The sequence below is a fragment of the Asparagus officinalis genome, chromosome 10 (genome assembly GCF_001876935.1).
Source record: "Asparagus officinalis chromosome 10, Aspof.V1, whole genome shotgun sequence".
NCBI classification, from domain to species: domain Eukaryota; kingdom Viridiplantae; phylum Streptophyta; class Magnoliopsida; order Asparagales; family Asparagaceae; genus Asparagus; species Asparagus officinalis.
The window spans coordinates 56,988,149-57,012,497 of record NC_033803.1 but is presented as its reverse complement, the minus strand read 5'-3'; the positions used below and the strand labels follow the sequence as shown (position 1 = coordinate 57,012,497).

Sequence of the window (24,349 nt, the reverse complement as noted above, 5' to 3'; positions counted from 1 at the left end):
GGGGGTCTGGCGGCGTGAAAATAAGAAGAGGAGAAGAGAGAGGTTATAAATATATATATATTATATATTAGGGTTAGGGTAAATTAAACAAAAATTAATTAAAATAAATAAATACTGATATTTAAAACTTATAATAATTATAGAATTATTATCTACAAATAAAAACGTACATGTTATGCTAATACAACAATTGATACGAAACTGAAGAAATAATACTATAAATTGTACAATTAAACGCGATTAATTAATAAAAATATATTTACTTATATTTAAAATCAAATAATTATGGGATAATTATCTCCATAATAAAACGTACCAGTAGTACTAATACAACTAATAACATGCAACAGTAGAAATAATACAACAAATTATACAAATAATACTTAATTAATAATACAACATAATACACGAAATAATACGTAATAGTAACAATAATACAACGTATGGTACGTAATATTATCGATAATACAATAGATTAATTCCAAAAATTTTCACAGCACGAAATTAATTTATAAATATTAAAATCATTTAAATAAATATAAAACTTGATTTTTAAATCATATAAAATTCTAGAAAATCAAAAAAATACAAATACTCTTTTAAAATCATAATTAAATATTTTAAAATACTAAAATTTTAACTAGTATTAAAATTCATGGTCCTTACAAAAGTAGAGGGTGCCCCATTTGAAGTTAGGTGCAAATGCAAACTTCCAACACCCATGAAGCTATGCGCAAATGGAAAAAAATAGAGGGAGACATTATTGGGGTTGCGCTAAGTTCCCAAATAAGGGATGCAACTTCTTTCAGTGGGCCGACAAAGCGGGCGAGTGCAGCAGAAATAGAAATCATGTATCATAAAGTGAGGACATTGATGAAGATAAAAGGGCAATGAAAATAAAAAAGCTGAAGAGGGAATTGAAAACTACAGAGCATCAACTAATCATTTGGAAAATGAATGTATTGTTCTTAGTTATAATCTGTGTACTCATCTATAGCTTTGAAAATATGCCATGTAGTTGCAAAGTGTAATGTGGTATGAAATGAAATTTATGGAGGCAATCCATGGAGTATATGACTCAGCAAATCACAGATGAATACTGGAACAAATAAAAACTACATCCAAACTAACTTATGTACATAGTTATTAATTGTACATAAAAAAAACTCTAAACCCAGATAAATAGTGATGCAAAGCTGAAAACTGAGTGCAAAGAAAAAAACTCAGCAAAGCTGAAGACAGGAGCAACTGCAACAACTCAGCTGAAATTTTTAGCTAAGCAAAGTGATGCACAGCTGGGAACTGAAGCAAATCAAAGTGAAGTAGAGCTGGAAACTAAAGCAAGAAAAAAACCCTGCAAAGCTGAATATTGAGGCACAACACCAAAAAGTTCATGCCAAGCTGAGAACTAAAGCAAGGAAAAACAACTCATGCAAAACTCAGCACAAAAAGCTGAATAATATAAGTGAAGCAATCAAGGAAAAACAACTCATGCAAAACTCAGCACAAAAAGCTGAATAATATAAGTGAAGCAATGGCATACAAGGCTCAGATGCACAGCTGGAAACTGAAGAAAGCTGAATAATATAAGTGAAGCAATGGCATACAAGGCTCAGATGCACAGCTGGAAACTGAAGCAAGAAGAACACACAACAAAGCAGAAAATTGAGGCACAACTTAAAAAGTCAGTAAATCTAAGATAGCAATGGCATACAAGGCTCAGATTATAGCTATATTATCAGTATACGATGCATCGCCTACATATTGTAATTACATCGAGGATTGCCTACGCATAATAGTTGCCTCACCTAAAAATCACATTAGCAATCTAGATTTCAATCTCATCATGGTAAGCCTTATCTAGACCAATACAATTACAGTATAGGCTGCATTAACAAATAACATGAGAAATCCTCATTACCTATCTCGAAAAAACCCAAAGTAACTTATGAGAATAGTTATAACCTGTACACAGATGAGGCACCGCTGTTTGAGATAATGCCCATTTCCACACACTTGTACATAAAAACGATATATAAACTCTGCAAATAGGTAAGATAACATAAAAAGGACATAAGGAACTGCTCAGGCCTGGTAATACAACTCAACAAATATAGCCAGCCAAGACAGCTGCTTCATGCACATAAAGTAAAGGTGTTGTCTCACGATATTACAAGATTATAACATGTTCACTTGATTATAAATACGGCTATAATAGTGCAAAAGTAGGTAGGAAACAAATCCATTACCCAATATAGTGTCCACTACGGCAAATCATCGGTGGCAAATCCATTTTTGCGAATAATCTTCTCTAAGAACAGTTTCTGCACATTTTTCGACTTGATAATGAACCGCCTAGATTCTGATTCATTGTCATATAAAAAATCCAGCACCTTATCCAGTATTGTCTCAGAGAAATCAGCTGCATGTGCGGATAAAGCCTTGGACATGCGATCAGTCCAATGTAAAATATGTTGGTTTTGGATTGAGTGGGACATGGACTCGATGAGTTCACGCATTAGTGAATCATCATCTCTGCCCTTGCCACCCTTCCTTTTTGAATGAGGTTTGGCATTGGATGTAGAAGTTACCCCGCTAGCCGACTTCACATTTTGAGAGTGAGGGTCAAGCCTTTCAACACTTGGTGTCTCAGCCTCAAAATGTGACTTGGGGGTCTCAATATCATCATTTTCACAAAGATTGACCGGATCCTCAAAAAATTCATGAGGCCGACTATTACCAAGTTTCTTACTCACATATTTGGCATAATTTCCCCTTGCTTGGTCATCACCAACAATCGTACACAAATCATCATAGTGCGTTAGAGGCGTGTTCAAGTACTCCTTCAACTTTGAGCTATTGCACTTATTATCCTGTGTAATAACTAAATTGAAGAAAAAATTGCTCGCTACATAAAATTGTACGCAAATAATGAAAGATAAATATAGCCAGTACCAATCGATACCTTTGTCCACATATCAAATGAATCTGGATCCATGGTCACTATTTTTGATGTCGGATCAAATCCAGCACCGCTCATGTTCATCATAGTTCGCATAGCAAAAAACTTGCTCTTCAAGCTCTTCATATGGTTCATCATATTCTCCTTTGTGAATTCAGTTCCACATTGCTTGTTAACTTCATCTGCGGCCACTTTGTGTGCATGCATTTTAAAATTTTTATCAACCTTGAGGCCATCTCTTGCCAATTGAGCAAGAACAGGGATTAGAACATCATCATGCCTGGCATTCCAATACATGTTAGGCACACCCCTAGTGTTGGAAGGCTTGTCTATAATTGTTGAGGCCAATCTTCTTTTAGCAGCTACTATCTTCTTTTTCCGGGATGGCGATATTGCCTCGACATCAACTTCATTAACCCTCTTTGTCGAACGACTCTCTCCAGATTGACAATTACTGTTATGTGGGCTAGGGTTTGCATGGAATGTATGGTGGCTAGTAAGTATGTTCATGTAAGACGTAGGTTGCTGAGTCATATATGCGAAATTACTGTCGTAAGGAGAGAAAGATGGAAATGGAAGGGGGGGGGGGGGGGGGGCAGAGAATGGTGCTCGAGGGAATGGCATGAAGTTCATGTTCAAGTTTGAAGGAGGAGCTACAGGGGTTTTAGGGGAGGGAGTGGCATCACAATCCTCATTTCTATCACCAAACTCGGCCATGCTTAAAAGGATGAAGGACCTGTTACAATAAATTCACATAGTGAAAATATGAAGAACAAAGCTCATGTTAGACCAAAGGCTCATAATGTAAAGATAAAATCAACCCTAATCATTAACAAACTTAATAAATACATCCAGTCTTGACCTCAAACTGAAATACTAATATGTCAATTACAAGCCAAATTCGGTTGTGTCCCCGCCACGATATTTATTACAATAGTCTAGCCACATAGCACTTGCAATGTCATCCCTCTTCTCTTTCCATTCATTCCTTGAATCTCTTTCTTCTCTTTGTGTTACATTTTGAGAAAAGTCAACAAGATTGGCATCTTCCCCCTCAGTAGCTATTTCTACATCGTCATCATCAATGGTAATGTCCTCATTTAATAAGTCATCGCCCGGGTCGACTATAGCAATGTAGTTATGAAGTATAGCACAAGCCAATACTATGTCAACTTGGGTTGGAAAAGGATAATGTGGCTTTGCAGTGAGGATTTTGAAACGATTCTTCAACAATCCAAAGGTTGATTCAATTTTAGACCGTAGTGAGGAATGTTTTAGATTGAATAACTCTCTTCTGTTATTTATTGGCCTACCCCTCTGCTCATTTAAATGGTAACGTACACCACGATAAGGGGAGATGAAGCCAGGCATGGTGGTGCACCCCATATCGCACAGAGAATAGTGCACGAGGGAATGACATGAAGTTCATGTTCAAGTTTGAAGGAGGAGCTACAGGGGTTTTAGGGGAGGTGAAGTATAGCACAAGCCAATACTATGTCAACTTGGGTTGGAAAAGGATAATGTGGCTTTGCAGTGAGGATTTTGAAACGATTCTTCAACAATCCAAAGGTTGATTCAATTTTAGACCGTAGCGATGAATGTCTTAGATTGAATAACTCTCTTCTGTTATTTATTGGCCTACCCCTCTGCTCATTTAAATGGTAACGTACACCACGATAAGGGGAGATGAAGACAGGCATGGTGGTGCACCCCGTATCGCACAAATAATATTTGCTTACAATTTTAAACAACACATTATCATAAATAATTAAATTCTTTGTAAATTACAATTGAATATCCATTTTTGTCATTAACGAGTAATTACCATCGTAGACTCTCAGGCCATGAGGTTGAGGTCTTGAAAGTGCATCTTGTAGTACTCTATAATCATTTGCGGACCCCTCCCAACCGGCGAGAACATATGAAAATAACTTATTTGGGGTGCAGGCGGCTAGAACATTTTGAGTCACATCTTTACGGCCTCTAAAGCGGGCCACAAGGCTAGCAGGAAGCATAGCGTCAATGTGGGTCCCGTCTATCATGCCAATGCAATCCTATATAGTTTTAGAAATTTACTATAAATTAATAGGATAACAATTTTACTTCTGTAGATCACTGTATGTTCATGAGTGCATTACCTTGAAATAAGGATAGTACAAAGGATTGCTTGCAATCTCTGGCGCCAATTCCATTGGTGCTTGCTTCAAGAACCGCCCCCGTATACAACCAACTACTTCTAGGCATTTGTTAAAATATCTGAAAATTATTTCTCCCGATCTTATGAAATGTGATCTTACTATTCTATTTTTTGTTTTATGTCCTAATACATTAAGAAACATGAGCAATTGTTCTTCAACTTTTACATCACGTGAATCCTGTAGTAGGCCCGTCCCTCTCATTATTCTGACAAGATTTTCAAATGCATGCGGCCTCATTCTAACATAGTCTCTACAGCTGTGACTATAGCCAGAAAATACGCGGCATATGTGGACATTCTGTGACGCCCCTGGGTTCACACAAGGCTACAGTCCGAGGTGAAACCAGAGATGTCAAACCTGCCATGCACCACACCGTACAATAACATGTTTCACCATCACAATTACTATCTCTCTAGTGGAATCAAAAACAGGTGTAGTACAAAGCAAGTAAAAGATTATGCAACAATTGCTTAATAGAATGATAGGACTCAAATAAATACATCTCATCAATCAAAAATAAGTTGAAGTACACAGTCAAAGTCTGAAATGAAAAATAAAGATCTAGAGAGCTCAACATGTCTCAAAGTACATAATGTCTAATACAGGAAATAAGGCAAACAGCCTTTATAACTCTAGAACATAAACCTCTCAAGTCTAAAATGTCTCAAGTGGAGTACAAAAATAAATACATCTAAAAAGAGGATAGTAGACACTAGTAAGGGTCATCCTCAACCTGCGACTCTCCGGGCTCCTGGCTCGTTACCTGAAAGGGGGAGGGACAACGAGCGTCAAAGCGCTAGCGAGCAACATCACAACCAACCCCAAGGGATATGGCTCTTTGTATAAGTACTCTTGTGCATGCCTCGCTGTACAGATCTAAGCTTGTGTTAGAAAAGTCATCTCATATGTGTAGATGAAAACATGAATACTACAATTTAATACCCGATAAACAAGGCAACTACTCATGTTCAACAAAAGTTCAGTAGAACCCTCGATCATATATGAACACTGTATGAAAGTATAAGCATAGTAGTTGATCAAACAGAAAATACAAACGAAAATAGGCAAAACTCCGATGAGTCGACTCAATTCAACTATGAGTCGACTCATGTCTCATGGGTCGACTCATGAACTGACAAGTCGACTCGACAGACACTAATGAATAACAGGAATTGACTTTGTGAGTCGACTCATGACAGTCATGGGTCGACTCAACCTGATGAGTCGACTCATGATGAGTCATAAGTCGACTCACGGGCTGAAAACTAGAAATTTCACAACGAGTCGACTCATGATGAGTCATAAGTCGGCTCACGGGCTGAAAACTAGAAATTTCACAACTGCAGTTCGTCCATCTCGTCCCATACTCCCAACATACTGATCTTTACCTCCATAACTATCAATTCTAGACTATGAGGTAGTGATAAAATTCATGTATATAACATGAGAAACGATACTAGCATGTTAGATCTAACTTTTAACTCCTAAACATGAAATAAAGCATTTAGTTAAAAAGAAAACTCATATTCTTATTTCTTAAAAATATTTCCAGATCTGGGTTTTCTTCAAAACGCGTTGGTGAGGATTTAAAATCTGAAACACATGATTTCTAGCATTCACCCTAACAAGAACATTGATTTATACTTGAAAATAAGTCTTAGGCTCAATAAAACTCATGAAAAACATTTGTAAACTATTAAAAAACATGGGAGAAGGATTGGGCGAGATGTTACTCGCCTCAAAAGTAATGATGAACAATCCCCTTCGCTGCAATCCACCAAAAGCCGCTGAAAATCCCCAAAAATCGCCCAAGAAATCCCAAAAACGAGCTAGGGTTTAGAGGGGGAGAAGGGGCTAGGGTTTCTCTAGGGTTTTCTGATCAAAAAGAGTGTTTTCGGGTAGAGAGAAAATATATATGAGTGGATAAAACCCGACCCGAAACCCAAACAAACCCGACCCAGAAAACCAGAAAAAAAACCTCGATGAGTCGACTCATGACAGTCATGGGTCGACTTATGACTCATGGGTCGACTCATGATATAATGAGTCGACTCAGCAGAGACTAAATGACAACAAGACTCGATAAACAAACCCGACCCAGAAAACCAGAAAAAAAACCTCGATGAGTCGACTCATGACAGTCATGGGTCGACTTATGACTCATGGGTCGACTCATGATATAATGAGTCGACTCAGCAGAGACTAAATAACAACAGGACTCGATTTCGTGAGTCGACTCATGACAGTCATGGGTCGACTCATGGACTAGAAACTGCATACTATGACTCTGCTACATATGATTCGAAATCTTGCACACTCAACCTCATTACTGATGTACATATACATACTCAAAAATCTACGGGGTCTTACACATTCCTAGACTCTATTTTTTGTTTTTCCCCTCCCCATGGTGATAGGTGACAGATTTTCTTCTACAACACATTCTCATTACACATGTCAACACAGTGACGATGGCGTACATAGTAGCATTACTCGATATCCTCATTAACACTTCGTCATCAATATCTTCCATCTACAATGAGTGCAAAATACATTCTTATACATAGACAAATAATGGAATCGAATTTTTAATTCTAATACTTTTAGCGGATTGCAAAATACATTCTTATACATAGACAAATAATGGAATCGAATTTTTAATTCTAATACTTTTAGCGGATATTCAGTATAGTAAAATTATATAACTACACATAATTTCTTCTTATCAACCATGATCTCATATTCTAAATAAAATCATACTGTTCTAATATTTTGAGCTAGCCTTCATATACACGAAGGACATCAGCAAGTAAAGATAAACATCTAAATTATGTAAGTACAGAAAACAAAATTGACATTTACAAAAATTTTGGGGAGTAAACTATGCCGTAAATTTACTCAGTTTTTCCTCACAATATTGGAACTCAGACTCTTCTATAATTGCCTACAATTAATATTACTCAGTTTTTCCTCACAATATTGGAACTCAGACTCTTCTATAATTGCCTACAATTAATAAGTAAATAGTGACAATTTATTAAAATCATATAATAATTGCCTACAATTAATAAGTAAATAGTGACAATTTATTAAAATCATATAAAATAAAAAAATTAGGAAAGTGAAGGCTATACCTTATCGTCGGTGTGGAGTAGACCCCGATGATCAAAGGAGGAACTTGAACCCCTAAACCAGAGATCAATGCGACAGATCTGAAGTTCAGATCAGGGAAGAGTTTCGATTACACCCGAATCAGAGAAGATCACCTCCATCAACGAAGGCGACATGCACTATGAAAAGCCCCATCATCAGAAAATCGTAGACTTGTAAAACCCCAACATCAGAAAATTCCTTTTGAAAGCAAGGGCTACGCTTCATCGAGGTGACCCAGTAGGGATCTAATCGACCATTCTAGATCGATTTGCTGTCGATTGATGCCTCGGTTCCCTGATTTTTCTTTTGAATCGGCGTGAAACGGAGGAGGGAAAGGTAGAAGAGAAGAGGCAACTGAAGATGAGGCGGTGAGGGTATCGACAACGGGTCAAAGCTCTTCACGTGAAGAGAAAAGGAAGTGCTGAGCTGGAAGCGGGTGTCAGATTTCCAGCCCAATTCCACTCAAAAATAGTGGAAATGGGGTGTCCAAAAAAGTCTACTGTTTGTCAGTATTTTGGCAAACCTTTCCTTAAAAAAGTAGGAAACAAACGCGGTTTTTGGAATCCAAAAAAGTCCTAAAAGCTACTTTTTGTTCCATAACTGCAGTTTTCCTAAAAAAACCCCAACCAAACAGCCCCTAAATGGGTACAAGTGACCAAAGTACCATTAACAAAAGAGTTAATTACAAAAAACCCCATGAACTTTTTGAGAGTTGCAGGGAACCCCTCTCAATTTTTTTATTACAGTAAACCCCTATGACCTTATGAACTTTTGGGAGTTGCACAAATCCCCCATGAACTATTTTATTTCACTAAACTATACCTAAGATTTTATCTTTTAATCCCCTTATTAGCACTATCAACTCAAACGTGTCACTCTTAAGCAAGGTTGTTGACAGCGGATCGCGTCACATCACGGCGAGATACCGCTTAGGCTATTTCGGGCTATTGTGGCAAAATAGCGGCAAATAGCTCACAGTCAAATAGCGGTCAAATATAAATATATTTAAATATTCTAAATAATAAGAAAAACATATAAAAATCTAAAAATTCTATAAATGCATACTTGATGCCTAAACATGAAATAGATGTGTGATAATTACATAATATTAATAACGTACTATAATTATAAATATTAAAGAATATAAAAACATACATGTTTATCCAAAAGACTGTTAGTTGTCCCTCTTCAACTTTCAAGTCTCTAATATAAAAATGCTCAACAATAAAAAATCATTGATTAGTATCATCATCATCATATTAACTACTAGAAAGTTGACCTAAAAAATAAAATATTCAAGTATAGGTAAATGACTAAATGAGCAAAGCAAGATAATGTCAGGAATCATGATAGATAATAATGGTCTACAAATACTAGGCAAGCAATAAAGATCAAACTCCAAACACATGAAATGTCCAAACTCCAAACTTAACACTCAAAAGTCTAAATCAAAGCTAATTAAAAGCAGAAGTCTCAAAAGTGAAGTGACTAAAGTTTGAATTTGGGCAATGACTCATCATCACTCATCATCATCATCATCATTAGCAGTGCTAAGTAGCAAAATCTCATCTCTCAAAGCATCCTCGTTGCTATCATCATTGTCATGTTGGATATCCTCCTCATTTGAGTCCGAGTCATCATTTCTTCCCTCCTCTTCGTCCTCCGAATCTACCTCTTCGTTGGCTCTTGAACTAGAAGTCATATTCGCCCTCATTGTGGTCCTCTTCGGTTGCAAGAACTCATCTGTTCCAGTAGCTTCGGAAATAACTCCTAGTGGAATATCGGTCCCTGGATAATAATCCTCTTCCTCCTCAGAGTTATATCCATCCATCACCCATGCATAAGCGTGTCGGGCGTCTTTAGCAAGTAGGATGTCCCTCTTCTTTCCATCCTTTCTTGTTGTATCCATCTTAGTTCTGAACCTCAAATTGAATTGCACATAGACTAGATCGCTCAATCTCTTGCTATCGAGCCTATTTCTTTTCTTTGTGTGGATCTGCATTCAAACATAAAAATATCATTTCTTTCGAATTATCAATTATCATTTTTTTAATATGAACAATTGAATATGAAAATTAAAACAAGGTAACTATTTATTACCCCTTCAAAACAACTCCAATTTCTTTCACATCCAGAGGAGCTACCTGTCAATCTCAATATCTGAAGAGTCATCATTTGCATGTAAGGCATGTCTCCACCAAATGTGTCCCACCAATAAGTTGATTCAAGAGGGTAAAGCAAATTAATCAATTGATTGATTAAATATTTTGATTCAATCTCAAAACTAGCAAATAAAATAAAAAAAATATATATCAAATTTATGTATATAAGTCAATACCTGGATTACGGTCCTCAGCAATTCTCTTCACTACTCTCTGTGCTCTTAGCTTTCCATGGATGAAAATATCACAATCCCTATACTTCAACATCTCAGTAGAGTAGATAGCATCAACAACAGCCTCATCAATAGTATCTTTATTTCTAAAAAATAGCTTAGCACAATCAAGAACTGCTTGCTTAGCTTCTGCACTCTTCTTAGCCACCTCATCCTTCGCATAATAGAAAAGAGAATTTAGGAACCATGCAGCTAGGTGAAGAGAACTATCAAGCCTATTCTTAGCATGCATTTCTATAATGGATATGATAAGCATATAGTCCTTCTTGTCTTCAAAGCAGCTATGATTTTCCTCTTTACTATTTTAAGCTCTCCAATAATAAATCCCATTGAGGGACAAGTATCTGAATCGACCATGCGTAGAAATTTGAAAATAGGCGTGAAGACCTTCAAGCAACTCCTCACACCTCCACAAAAGGTTCTCGATATCACCGTAGCATTTGCAGTAAGAGCTTTCTTCTTTGTAGCCCCAACAAATTTCAAACTCATAAACTCATATGAGTTAAACATAGCCATCGGTGCATCCTGTTAGGAATCTTGACCCCAAGATTAGTTTATTTTGATGATAATAAATATTATATGTTGTGTGTATTACCAAGATTAGTTTATTTTGATGATAATAAATATTATATGTTGTGTGTATTATGTGCTAACATTTGTTTTGTAGTATCAGAGCTATATCAACAATATTATGTGCTAACATTTGTTTTGTAGTATCAGAGCTATATCAACAATTATATTCAAAGAGATACTCAAGGCATAGATGAGTTCAATGCAAAATGAAGCAAAGAAGAAGATATATTTTATTGTCAAAATATAATTTTATATTTCTTTGCTTAGAAATTTGTAAAAGGCTTGATCACTCACACACATGCACACACATAGTTTTAGAACACACTAACACATGCTTAGTATGTTGGTTAACAATAGAAATCCCCTATGTTAGCCATTTGAGTTTACAAATATTAAGTGAGTATTAAAACATTTCATTTATACCTCTTAGCAATTAGAATCTGGAAAAACTCAAAAGACCAAAGTTGTAGGTCTCTTCAACATCTTTCCAACAAATCTTAAATCACCTCATTCCGATATCGGATGAGAAAGTTATAGCCAAAATACTAAAAATAAAATTTCAGAATCTGTGAGTTTACAGTGTAGTCGACTACTATGCCTTATAGTCGACTACTAAGCAATTTTTTGACTTCACAGAGTCTATTTAGACTCAGTGTAGTCGACTACTATGACTTGTAGTCGACTACAGATGTAGTTTTTTTTAGATTTTAGGTTTTAAATAAGTGATTGTTTATAGCCGTTTTGTGGACGTTAATTGGGTTTAAAATTATGTCATTTCAGAAGCTATAAATAGGTTTAAACATCAGAAAATAAGCACCAAGTTTTGCACTTGTAAGATTCACATATTGTGCAAATTAACTCTCTAAACTTTTAGTTTTTCGATCTGTTTTTCCATAAAAGAGAGTTTCTGATATTGCCTTTGTTCCTATCATTCTTAGAGCATGTTTAGGCAATATTCAGAGAGTTAAAAAGATTGATAAGCCACTGTTACATGTTCACATCCATATCAAGGCTTATAGGATTGGAATTGTACATTGGTTCAAAGAAATGTTCTCTCGGTTTATGAGAGGGATTGATCTCTTGGTCTAGATGTTGGTTTACAATTGGCATGGTCTTATCAATTGGGTTTGTAATTTACATGGTCTTACAAATTGGTCAGATCCTACATTTGGTATAAGAGCGAGGTTGAAGAAATGGCATCATCATCGGATTCAACTTCAAAATTTAAAGAAGGTTATTTTACAAATCGTCCTCCTATGTTCGATGGATTAAATTATAACTATTGGAAGTGTCAGATGAAAATCTATCTCCAATCAATTAGCTACGAACTTTGGAACATTGTGGAAACAAAATATGAGAAGACAACCACTCCTTTCACGGAATGGACTACATCTCAAAGGAACAATGCAAACTTGGATTCTAAAGCAATGAATGCCTTATTTTGTGCTCTTGACAAGAATGAGTTCAATAGGGTGTCAACGGCCACATCCGCATATGATATTTAGCACACACTCGAGGTAACTTATGAAGGTACAAGTAATGTTAAAGATACTAACAATAATTTTATTTGTTATGGTTGCAATAAGCCAGGACATATGAAGAATGATTGTCCCCTTCTAAAATTAAAGTCAAAGTCTACCAAATTCAACAAGAAAAGAAAGGCTTTGGTGGCTACATGGGATGATAGTGATGATTCGTTTTCGGATGAAGAAATCGAAGAAAAGGAAAGCACTCATATGTGTTTTATGGCATAAGATGAAGTAAGTGACAATAAAGAGCTTTTAGATGCGTTCAATGAATTATATGAAATATTTTTGAGATTAAAGGCTTCACATAATTTTCTTAAAGGTGAAAATAAAAGATTACTTGAAAAAATTTCTAATTTTAATTATTCTACTATTTCTAATTCTCAAGTAATTGAATTGAAAGAGGAAAATAAATCCTTGCTTAAAGAAAATCATATTTTGACTAATGAGAATGTTTATCTAAAATCAGAATGCAATGATTTAAAAATTTACATTAATGGTTTAGATAAAGATATTTCTTCTATTAAATTAAAATATGATAATATATGTTTAAATGTTAGTAAATTCAATAAAAGTAAAGAGAATTTGAATAATTTGCTCTTATTTTAAAAATTTTCAAACAATCATTTTGGCATTGGATTTGTTCCTAAGTATTTTACAAAGAATGATTATGTTTTAAAGAATAATAATAAGAATATTCATACTAAATAAAATAAGTATATATTGATTCCTAAGAATTTGAATATTCATGATAGGAATGATTATATTTCATCTTATATGTATGAAGTTCTACACTTATGTTAATAAATGGAAACCAAATTATAAGTGGATTTGGATTCCTAAGGGCTAATCCTAATGATATAATATAAAAGGGTACCAAAGTGCTTAATATTTTTATTAAGGTACCCGGGAAAAGAAAATTTTAACTAGAATTATGGTTATTTCTTTTTGCTAATGACAAAGGGGGAGTTATATAGAAAATTTTAAATTTTTTACTAATGCTTTGATGCAGGAGGAGTAAAAGATTTTATTTAATAATTTTATGCAGGACGATTAAAATTTTTATATCTTAATAACATATATTTGTCATCATCAAAAAGGTGGAGAATGTTAGGAATCTTGACCCCAAGATTAGTTTATTTTGATGATAACAAATATTATATGTTATGTGTATTATGTGCTAATACTTGTTTTATAGTATCAGAGCTATATTAATAATTATATTCAAAGAGATACTCAAGACATAGATGAGTTCAATGCAAAATGAAGCAAAGAAGAAGATATACTTTATTGTTAAAATGTAATTTTATATTTCTTTGCTTAAAAATTTGTACAAGCCTTGATCACTTACACACACATATTATTAGAACACACTAACACATGCTTAGTGTGTTGGTTAACAATAGAAATCTCCTATGTTAGCTATTAGAGTTTATAGATATTAAGTGAGTATTAAAATATTTCATTTATACCCCTTACCAATTAGAATCTGGAAAACCTCAAAAGACCAAAGTTGTAGGTCTCTTCAACAGCTTTCCAACAAATGTTAAATCACCTCATTCTGATGTCGGATAAGAAAGTTACAACCAAAATACTAAAAACAAAATTTCAGAATCTGTGAGTTTACAGTGTAGTCAACTACTATACCTTATAGTCGACTACTAAGCAATTTTCTGACTTCACAGAGTCTGTTTAGACTCAGTGTAGTCGACTACTATAACTTGTAGTCGACTACAGATACAGGTTTTTTTAGATTTTAGGTTTTAAATAAGTGATTGTTTATAGCCGTTTTGTGGACGTTAATTGGGTTTAAAATTATGTCATTTCAGAGGCTATAAATAGGTTTAAACATCAGAAAACAAGCACCAAGTTTTGCACTTGTAAGATTGTGCAAATTAACTCTCTAAACTTTCAGTTTTTTGATCTGTTTTTCCATAAAAGAGAGTTTCTGATATTGCCTTTGTTCCTATCATTCTTAGAGCATGTTTAGGCAATATTCAGAGAGTTAAAAAGATTAATAGGCCACTGTTACACGTTCACATCCACATCAAGGCTTATAGGATTGGAATTGTACATTGCTTTAAAGAAATGTTCTCTCAGTTTATGAGAGGGGTTGATCTCTTGGTCTAGAGGTCGGTTTACAATTGGCATGATCTTGTCAATTGGGTTTGCAATTTGCATGATCTTGTAAATTGGTCAGGTTTGTTTTTGATTTTGTAAGGTTTTAAAATCATAGTGGAAACTCTCAAGTGAGATTTGCTTGGGGACTGGATGTAAACCGGGGAGGTGGAACCAATATACATGCTTGTGTTTGTGATGTTCATTTTCTGAGATTGCCATTCTTTCTTTGCAATTTATAATCTCCTTTGCAAACTCACCCTCTAGTGTTCTAGTGTATCTATTTCAGATCCTACACATCCTTCTTCTCCAATAGACTCCCTAGTGTGAGGAATGAGGTAGCAAATCTAGTGGTGCCGACCTGTCAATGTCCTTCCTCCTCGTGCATTTACGCATAAGTGCCAAAGTCCTGGTGTGACTATAGATAAAAACGGTCAAAGCACTTACCTTCTCAATTGTATTCTTAAATTTTGTCAATTTTCTAATGTACTACAACATGAGATTGGTTGTGTGCACCACACAAGAAGTCCAAAAGACCCTCGGCCTCTCACTTTTTAGCTTCTCCTTTGTAGCCATGTTCGTCGAGTGATTATCTGTGATAACTTGTACAACATATTCTGCCTCTATCTCCTGAATGCACTGATCAACCCACTTAAAAATAAAATCTCCGGTATGAGATTCAGCAGACTCCTCTATCAAGTTGTAGAAGATAACTCCAGCACTAGAATCAATGCACATGTTCATAACACATCTATGTTTTCGATCAGTCCATGAGTCTGTCATCAATGTGCAGCAGGTAGTCTCCCAAAGCTTCTTATGTGGCTCCAAACCAACTAAAGTACGAGATACTGCCTTCTTCAACAAAGGCTCTCTCAATTGATACATCGTCGGTCCCACATAACCTGGACCAAACTGACTAATAGCTTCACACATATTGTTGAAAGAAGGGAGCATTAATGCATGAAAAGAAATTCCTGCTTCATAGGTCCAAAGAGAGACTCATTCGTGGACCAACTCCTTTCTTCTTTTGTGCTCAGCTGCATCAACTGTTGTTTGCTTCGTAGCCGAAGATGATGCAGGCTCCTCTGGTAAGAATGTAGCATATCGATGGATAGATCCAAATTCACGGGGCCTCTTGTTTCCAATCTTAGTGATTTCTTCCGCATTCTCAATTCTGGAACTAGAAATATCAACCTCCTGCCTACACTCGATCTCAAATCTTATCTTGTCTGACTTCCTACCCTTAGTTTCAGCCATTGCTACTTTTACTCTCGCAACAATGTCAGGCGTCACTTTCTTGCACGGGTTTGTATTCCCTTGGCAACAAGCTAAGTGCTCTTTATGGCGGGAAATGCCACTAGTGGTTTTATGTCCACACAGAGTGCACTTGATCTTATTCTTCTTAGGCTATTCTGGATAAATTGCTCATTCCTATCCAATATCATCTGAAGGACGCGGATGTGGGTGTGGAACCGAAGCTTGAGCCTCAATAGCTAGATTTGGTCGGCCCTGGGAGCTACCCGACTCTAAATTTTGAGAACTCATCAATGGATTAGAAGCTGTAGAGGACAATTCCATATATTTGTTGAAATTATACCTATTCAATGAACAACAACAAATAACAATATAAGTACTAGAACTTTATAATTACAATATTTAGCTTTATCAATATATATCGACAACATTTTATTTCTTGTATTATTTCTTCATTCATTTCATACAATAAATAAACATGCTATATTTCTTCATTCATTCAATAAGTTATAATAATTATTAATTTCAGATGTTGATTTTATTTTTTATTTTTTGACTGCAGCTGCTGATTGTGAATGAAGAAACTGGAATAAATTATTCTATGAGAAAAATTTTGATTGCAACTGCTGATTAGGAAGATCAAGCCATTTACCTCATATATAAATTAATTAGTTGTAAATTTCTTGTATTATCAGTGACAACAAATAACAATTGATAAGCTTGTTGTATGAAATATGAATGAACTATGAAGAAATTCAAGAAAAATAGCATTGTAATTAGTTAAGGGGAGTCGATTACCTGTTTCTCTGTTACAGATGAAGCCGCTGCCAACAGAGGAGGAGGAGGAGCTTGGACCGTTAGTGGCGCTGGAAGAAGTCGCCGGAGTGAGGACAGTTGGCAGACGAAGCCATTGTTGCAGACGAAGTCGTTGGTCATCGTTGGAGCTTGGAGGAGAACCTTGGAGGAGGAGCTTGGACCGTTGGCGGTGCTGGAAGAAGTCGCCGGAGCTTGGACCGTTGGCAGACGAAGTTGTCGGTTGTCGCTGGAGCTTGGAGGAGAAGCTTGGAGGAGGAGCTTGGATGAGGACGAGGAGGAGCTTGGAGGAGGAGGAGGAGGAGGAGGAGGAGGAGGAGCTGGAGCTTTCGGGTTCGGGAGGGAATACGTGACGCGGCTAGGGCACAAAAATTCATCGAAACTGAGGGGTTAGGCATTTAGTGAGTATTCGGGTTGGGTTCAGGTCGTGATTGGGGTCGGGTTTGCGTTTAACCGCCAGCGGTAAATAGTGCTTTTAAGCGCTAACACGTGCTAAATGGCGCTATTCGAGTTAAAAGCGGTTTTTACCGCTTAAGCTTGCCGCTTATGTTTTACGCATGGCGCTGGGTCCCCGCTTCCGCTATTCGCGCCACGATAGCCCCGCTATTGGCCGCTATTTACAACACTGCTCTTAAGTGCAAAGCAAATAGAGAAGACGAAAGATTCCTTCATTAGTCCCAAACAATACCTTTTATTAAAAAGGAAAGATATGTAATTTTTTGGGATTAAGGAACTATTATTATTATTATTATTATTATTATTATTATTATTATTATTATTATTATTATTATTAGTCACAAGTTTTTCACGTAAGATGTTAGACTTAGTGGTGCTAACTTGGAGATTAAATGAGAATTTCCATGTGAAACTTAATGAAATAAAACAAAGCTTTTGGGGGTTTAGTGTAATAAAAAAAGTTGATGAGGGTTTACTACAACTTCCAAAAAGTATATAAGGGTTTTTTGTAATTAACCCTTTTTCATCCCCCTATCTTCAGTAACTAATAACTATTTGCAGTTAGAGGTTTTTGTCCAGTTTTTGTCATGTGAATTATTGACGTTAGTCATGAGAGCAAAGTGAGAAGAGATGAGTCTCTAAATTCCAAAGTTCAGGAGGTTTGTGCAAATCATCCCAAAGTTCCAGAGAATTTTATGAACTTTATTATGAGAATTTTTGGATCTTTTTGAGGTAGAATTTTTAACATGACGCACCCGTCCATGTTAAGAATAGAGCTTTTGGAAGAAAAAAGATTTTAGGGAAGAGGAGAGACTTTTGAAAAAAAGGGATTTATTTTATTCATTATACTAAACTGTTTAAATATAAGAGTAAGAGTAGAGATTCTAGAATCCTAATCGATATGGGACTAAAATAAAGCAGATACCCTAATATTACTATATCTAACACCACTTATCAAACTCACGGTTGGTAGAGAACCGTGAGTTTGGATAAGATGAGTAAAATTTTACATAGATGGCTATTGACATAGTTTAGCGAGAGGTGGTTGAATTGGAGCACATTAATGGCTCGAATTACAGGCGGCGAGATCATGTTATTGTAGTGGTGATCGACAGTCATGCACGTTGGTTGCGAGAGGGCGGGCCTACAGTCGTGGGAGAAGGCGCGATGACTAGATCTTACAAGTAGTGAGATACAGTGTTCCAGTGGTGATTGGCGATCACATGCAATGGTCGTGAGAGGGCAGACTTGTGGTGGTGAGAGAAGGCTCGATGACCGGATGTTGCAAGCATTGGTGAGTGGAAAGTGCTTGAGTGGAGAGAGCTTGGCCAGAGACTGGCCAAGGAGGGAGAAATCTCGCTAAGACAATTCATCAAACACCTTATATGCATGTGATGAATAGTTTGTGCAATTACACCAATCTAAGCAGTAGTGGTGTTAGCATGCAGAGGTTTGCGGTGGAGGAACTGTTAGGGTTTCGCAATCAGAGCGAGAGCTATTGCCATTGGGGCATGTAGATGTTGCTACTGGGGTGTGTAGGGATTCCTAGGAGGATCCCTGTAGAGTAATTGGGGGTCACCGAAGAGTGCCTTTTCTAGTTGTCTCAGGCTTGCTTGTAGCGGTCGAGTGGAGTTGCTCAAGCGGGCATGGTTGAAGTGTCGACAACAGCTATTTTGTTGGTGGTGATAGCGACGTTGGAGTTGGTCTAGTCGAGAGTGCTAGGATCTGGCTGAGGGTGGTCAGATCTGGTCGATGGTGGTTGGATCATGAGATGAGAGATGACTGGAGATGCTCGGGTGGATCCAGGGAATGTGGCTATGTTCGATAGTTAGAGCCAGAGTTGGACTTGAGCAGATTTGGTGGATTCGAAATTGGCATTGAAGTAACAAGGCTCAGTATGAACAGTAACTAGGTTTTTACAGTGAGCAAGGCTCAGGATGAACATTACCCCTGTATGAACAGTGTCATTAGGCAAAGGTTAGGGCTAAGGTTTTTGCAGTGAGCAAAGGACGGTGAGAGGTTGTAAATGATGGGGCGGTGCATCAAGGTTAAATCCGGTGTCAAAGCCGCGGAGGGGAAGCACGAGTTTTCGGCAAAACACCCTCGACGGCTAAATGTAGAAGAAGAAGAAAGAGGTTTCTCTGGGATCAAGAGGATGTCTCTGATACCATATTAAGAATAGAGCTTCTAAAAGAAAAGAGACTTTAGGGAAGAGGAGGGACTTTTGAGGAAAAAAGAGACTTATTTTATTCATTGTACTAAACTAGTTAAATACAAGAGTAAGAGGAGATAAAATCCTAACCGATGTGGGACTAAAATTAAAGAAAACATATACCCTAATACTACTATATTTAACAATCCAAACTCTTGACATATTTCCAAATCAAATGATAACATGTAGAAAGTTCTTCATTTTTATTACTATTCAAATAATTTCAGAACAGATAGTGTATGCTTAGTAGGGTAATAGCATTACACAATTCCTTCATACAATTTGTGACTGAATTAACCAAAAAAAAAAAAAAGAATTGTGACTAGCTGATTACATTTCATACCATTGCATTAAGCAATTTTACAACAATGATCATTTACAGTTATACCATTGTTTAGTATTCAATCTCACTTCTTGCTTTCAATACTTGATCTCTTACTTTTTCTTATTTTTCTATTTCATCATCATCATCGTGAATAGCCATCATTTGGTTGCTTTAAACATGATCAATCATCTGATTAATGTATTGCAATTTGTAATTTCTATAAAGCTTATAATTTGAGTGCTAGCTGCACAATTTAACAGTGCAGGCCACAGCTTGAGCCCAATATTTTAACCTTGCTTTAACTTCATCTGGATGATCCCCTGATAACAAGCGAAGATAAGAAAATTAATTAGCTAGAGTGTTTAAAGGAAAATACTAATATATTAATTATACAAAATGGTAACGAGTTAGTGCACAAACTAAAGTGATGAGATGTCATCCCTTAGGAGGTTAGAGCTCTCTCTTTAATGAATAGGAAACTTTGATCTTCTAAAATGATATTATATTGTGATACGATTCTTCTTTCCCCCCTCAAAACCACCTTTAAAATAGATAATTATATGAAAACTATATTGTAATTTTAATTTATAAATAAACCACCTTTAAAAGTGGATTTTTACTGTAGTCAACCGTCGGTCAAAATTTTAACTAAAAGCTCATAATTACCCTCAAAAACTCAAATTCAAGGCTCGTGACTCTAACTTTTGTGATTAGGTCTTATTAGGATACAACTTATGTACTTTGAACTAGAATTTTTTAAGCTTATTTTTTATTTTTAGTGAAAACTTGACTTGGAGGTAGTTGATTACTATAAAAATCCACTTTAAATGTATTTTATCCATAAATTGAAATTAAAAGGTGATTTCCGTATAATTACCCTATATTTAAGATGGTTTCTAGTAAAAAGACCTCAAAGTATATAAAATTAGAGATTAATGAGTATCCTTGTCATAGGAGGGGATTTCCTAATTGACGCCTATTTGGCACAATCCCCGCCATCCTCATAAAATAGGAGAGAGAGTGTGAGTTGGTGGGGATTTTTGCTTACTTTATGAGGATGGTGGGGATTGTGCCACATAGTTGACAAGGAGGAAAATCTCCTTTTATAACAAGGATACCCATTAATCTCATAAAATTATTATCATATCTTATGTCTATTACATTTATTCTTACTTCACTGAAAGATAAAATGATTTTAATTAAATTAGGTGAAGTCTTCATTATATATTTGAGACCGACATCTAAACTGAAAATTTCCCTTCTAATAAGCAATTTCCTAAGTTTTCTTTATCTTAAGATTATATTTTAACTTAAACAAAAGGAAAATCAAATTCTCTAGTGTAAACTGTGCAGTCTATCCAAAGACCTCAAATTACTCTACCACTCATTCAAACGCGGGACCACATTCACATGAGTTAGAGAGTGGATAAGAATGAGTCACCTCACTATCAAGCACAAAATTTATGCTTGGTATCAAGTTCCTATATTTTAAGATAAATATTAAGGAAAACTCACCAGGACTGGAGATTTTCCAATTTGCAACAGGAGAAGAACTAGAACCCATAGAGCTCACAGAATCCTGATCACAAGAACCAGACTCATTGACCCTCTGCTGCTGCTGCTCATCTAGAAACCTCTGGCTCATAGAATAACAAAGCTCGAGAGCAGGCAAAGTGCTACAAAGCTCAGGGATCTCATCATAACTGAACCCAAATCCCAAATCCAAGCAACCCTTGAGCTCCTCCAAGTCCTCTTCACTCAAGCTCTTTGTTCTCCGAACGGTAGTACTACTCTCTGAACCCGGAACCTGATGATCATTTTCTATGTAGCCTTCAAGTGTCACCTTGTTCTTCTTCTGCCAGTTTTTGCTTCTCTCGTGGAGTCTTGGGTTGAAGCTTTTGCTCTTGTTCATCATCTTCTTCTTGTTTTTGAGAGTTGGTTGGTTGTTTGGTAGAAGAACAGAGGACTCTGTTTTTGAAACAGGGCCCTCCATTTCTTTTTGTTGTAGTGGATTGTTGTTTTTTGAGTTGTTTAGGGGTATTTAAATGAGAGGAAGGGTATGATGATTGTTAAGAGATGATGGGCACAGATTTAGCTTGACAGTAAAGATATTATTTTTTTGAATCCATAATTATATGCTACAAGGGATGTATCCTCTTTACTTTGAGAAATTTGTCTGATCATATATATTTTAAAATACAAAATTATAACATTCATTTCTTAACCGAACTTCGGAGTTTGGTGTAGTGGTAGTGTTATTTGATGAGATACCATAGCACTCAGGTTCAAAGCCATCTGGCCATGAATTTAATGCTAATTTAAAAAATAATAATAACAATATCGATGCGTGAGTGCAGATTTTAGCCTATAGAAAGGATGTTCCACTTGCAAGAACATGTTAGAATATGCAACTATAGTCCTTAATCTTTGCGACAACTTATTCCATATCGTCTCTGCACTCCGTTTTCACTTTTACGCTCGAGATTAGTCACAATCTTCAATTAAGAGGGGTTATTGGTTGGGATATTTTGGGGATAATGGGATAATTTTGGGGATTCTATTTTATAGTTTTATTCATTAGGACAATGGAACAAGGATAATACATTTTGGTGTTATTGGTTTTTTGAAACACTAGTGAGACAATTACACCACTTGGGATAAAATTACCCCACTCATATACAAAAAATTTGTCCCAATAGTAAAAATTTACCCTATCCTCCATATTAGAATAATGTTGTTCCACTTTGAAGGCAATTAGGATAATTTTAAAATATTTTTGTATTACTTAACTAATACATGCTAATTATATTATAAATATATGACATGATATATAAAATATAACATATATTAATATTTTAATGACATAATTTAATAACATATATTAATAATATTATATAATAGTAATTATAGTATAACGTATTTATTATAATATTATATAATATTGTAATAACATATATTAATAATATTATATAATACATATATTAATATTTTAATAACATATATATAATATTTTAATAGTATATATTAATAATATTATGTAATATATGATTATATAATATTAATTAGTAACTATAGTATAACGTATTTATTATAATATTATATAATATTTTGATAACATATTTTAATATTTTAATAACATATATATAATATTTTAATAACATATATTAATAGTATTATGTAATATATTATTATATAATACTAATTAGTAATTATAGTATAACTTATTTTTTATAATATTATATAATATTTTGATAACATATTTTAATATTTTAATAACATATATATAATATTTTAATAACATATATTAATAGTATTATGTAATATATTATTATATAATAATATATTATTCATATATTATATCAATTATTATATAATGTAGCATACTAATATAATGTTAATTAGTAATTATTGTATAGCATATTATATTTTTGTATAATAAAATAATATATTATATTAAATATATCAATATTATATTATATTAATTATTATATATAGTATAGCATGCTAATATAATATAATATAATACAATATATTAATTAATAATAGTAATTTGTAAGTATAGTATAATATATTATATTTTAATATAAAGTAAAATAATATTTATATTATAATAATATACTAAACTAATTGGATAAGTTAATTTAGAAGTAATTAATAGAAGTATTAATACTGTAGCAAAAACAGAATACTGTAATATTTTAAAATACTGTAGCATTTTAAAAAATACGGTAGCCTTTTAAAAAATACTGTAGCATTTGCCAAAAAATTGTTGCCTCGCTTAAAAAAGAATTAGTGTGGCGGTCGCATTTAAAAAAATTACTGTAGCAGAAGAAAAAAAAAAGAGGGGGGGTCATGCTTTGCACGGGGTGCACATTAGTGAAAATTATATGAGTGGGTCCACTCCACTTCATAGAGTTGTCATATTTTTATCTAGGGAATTTTTGTAAAAAAGATATTTTTTAAAACTTTATTAGCAAAATCGACCTTTTATGAATTCAATTAGCAAAATCGATCTTTTTGGCCAATTTTAGAAAATATAGTTTCTAAAATACACGAGACTAGTAGTGCCATGTAATTAGTGTTGGCTAATTACATGCTAATTAAACTTTAAAAAATACACGATACTAGTTAAACTTCATTATGATATAATTAGACACCACTAAATACATAAGACTAATTGTCTCATGAATTTTAAAGCTTTATTTTTATAAAATCGGTCTCTTTTTGACCGGTGATTGATTTTACTAATTATATAAAAAAATAGGCCGATTTTACTTATAAAAATTCAGGAATGGTCTTTTTTTAAAGGGAAAAATGTGTCCATGCCCCAAAAACGGAAACTTCATATGCTGCAGCCCCTCTTA

General features: G+C 34.8%; 1 protein-coding gene across 1 annotated transcript; it reads right to left on the bottom strand.

Annotated features, from left to right (window-relative positions):
• LOC109825975 lies at positions 19,944 to 21,977 on the bottom strand. Its single transcript, XM_020392908.1, has 2 exons — positions 21,501 to 21,977; positions 19,944 to 20,305 (listed from the first exon to the last, which is right to left on the bottom strand). Exons 1-2 carry the CDS (start codon positions 21,898 to 21,900, stop codon positions 20,226 to 20,228), a joined length of 480 nt encoding a protein of 159 aa, XP_020248497.1. The 5' UTR covers positions 21,901 to 21,977; the 3' UTR covers positions 19,944 to 20,225.

Excerpts from the sequence above, each read along its gene's own strand:
- LOC109825975 (XM_020392908.1), bottom strand. The coding sequence starts at position 21,900 with ATGATGAACAAGAGCAAAAGCTTCAACCCAAGACTCCACGAGAGAAGC. Across the intron at positions 20,306-21,500 it reads TTGGAAAATCTCCAGTCCTG|GGGATCATCCAGATGAAGTT; the intron begins GTGAGTTTTCCT and ends GCTTGTTATCAG.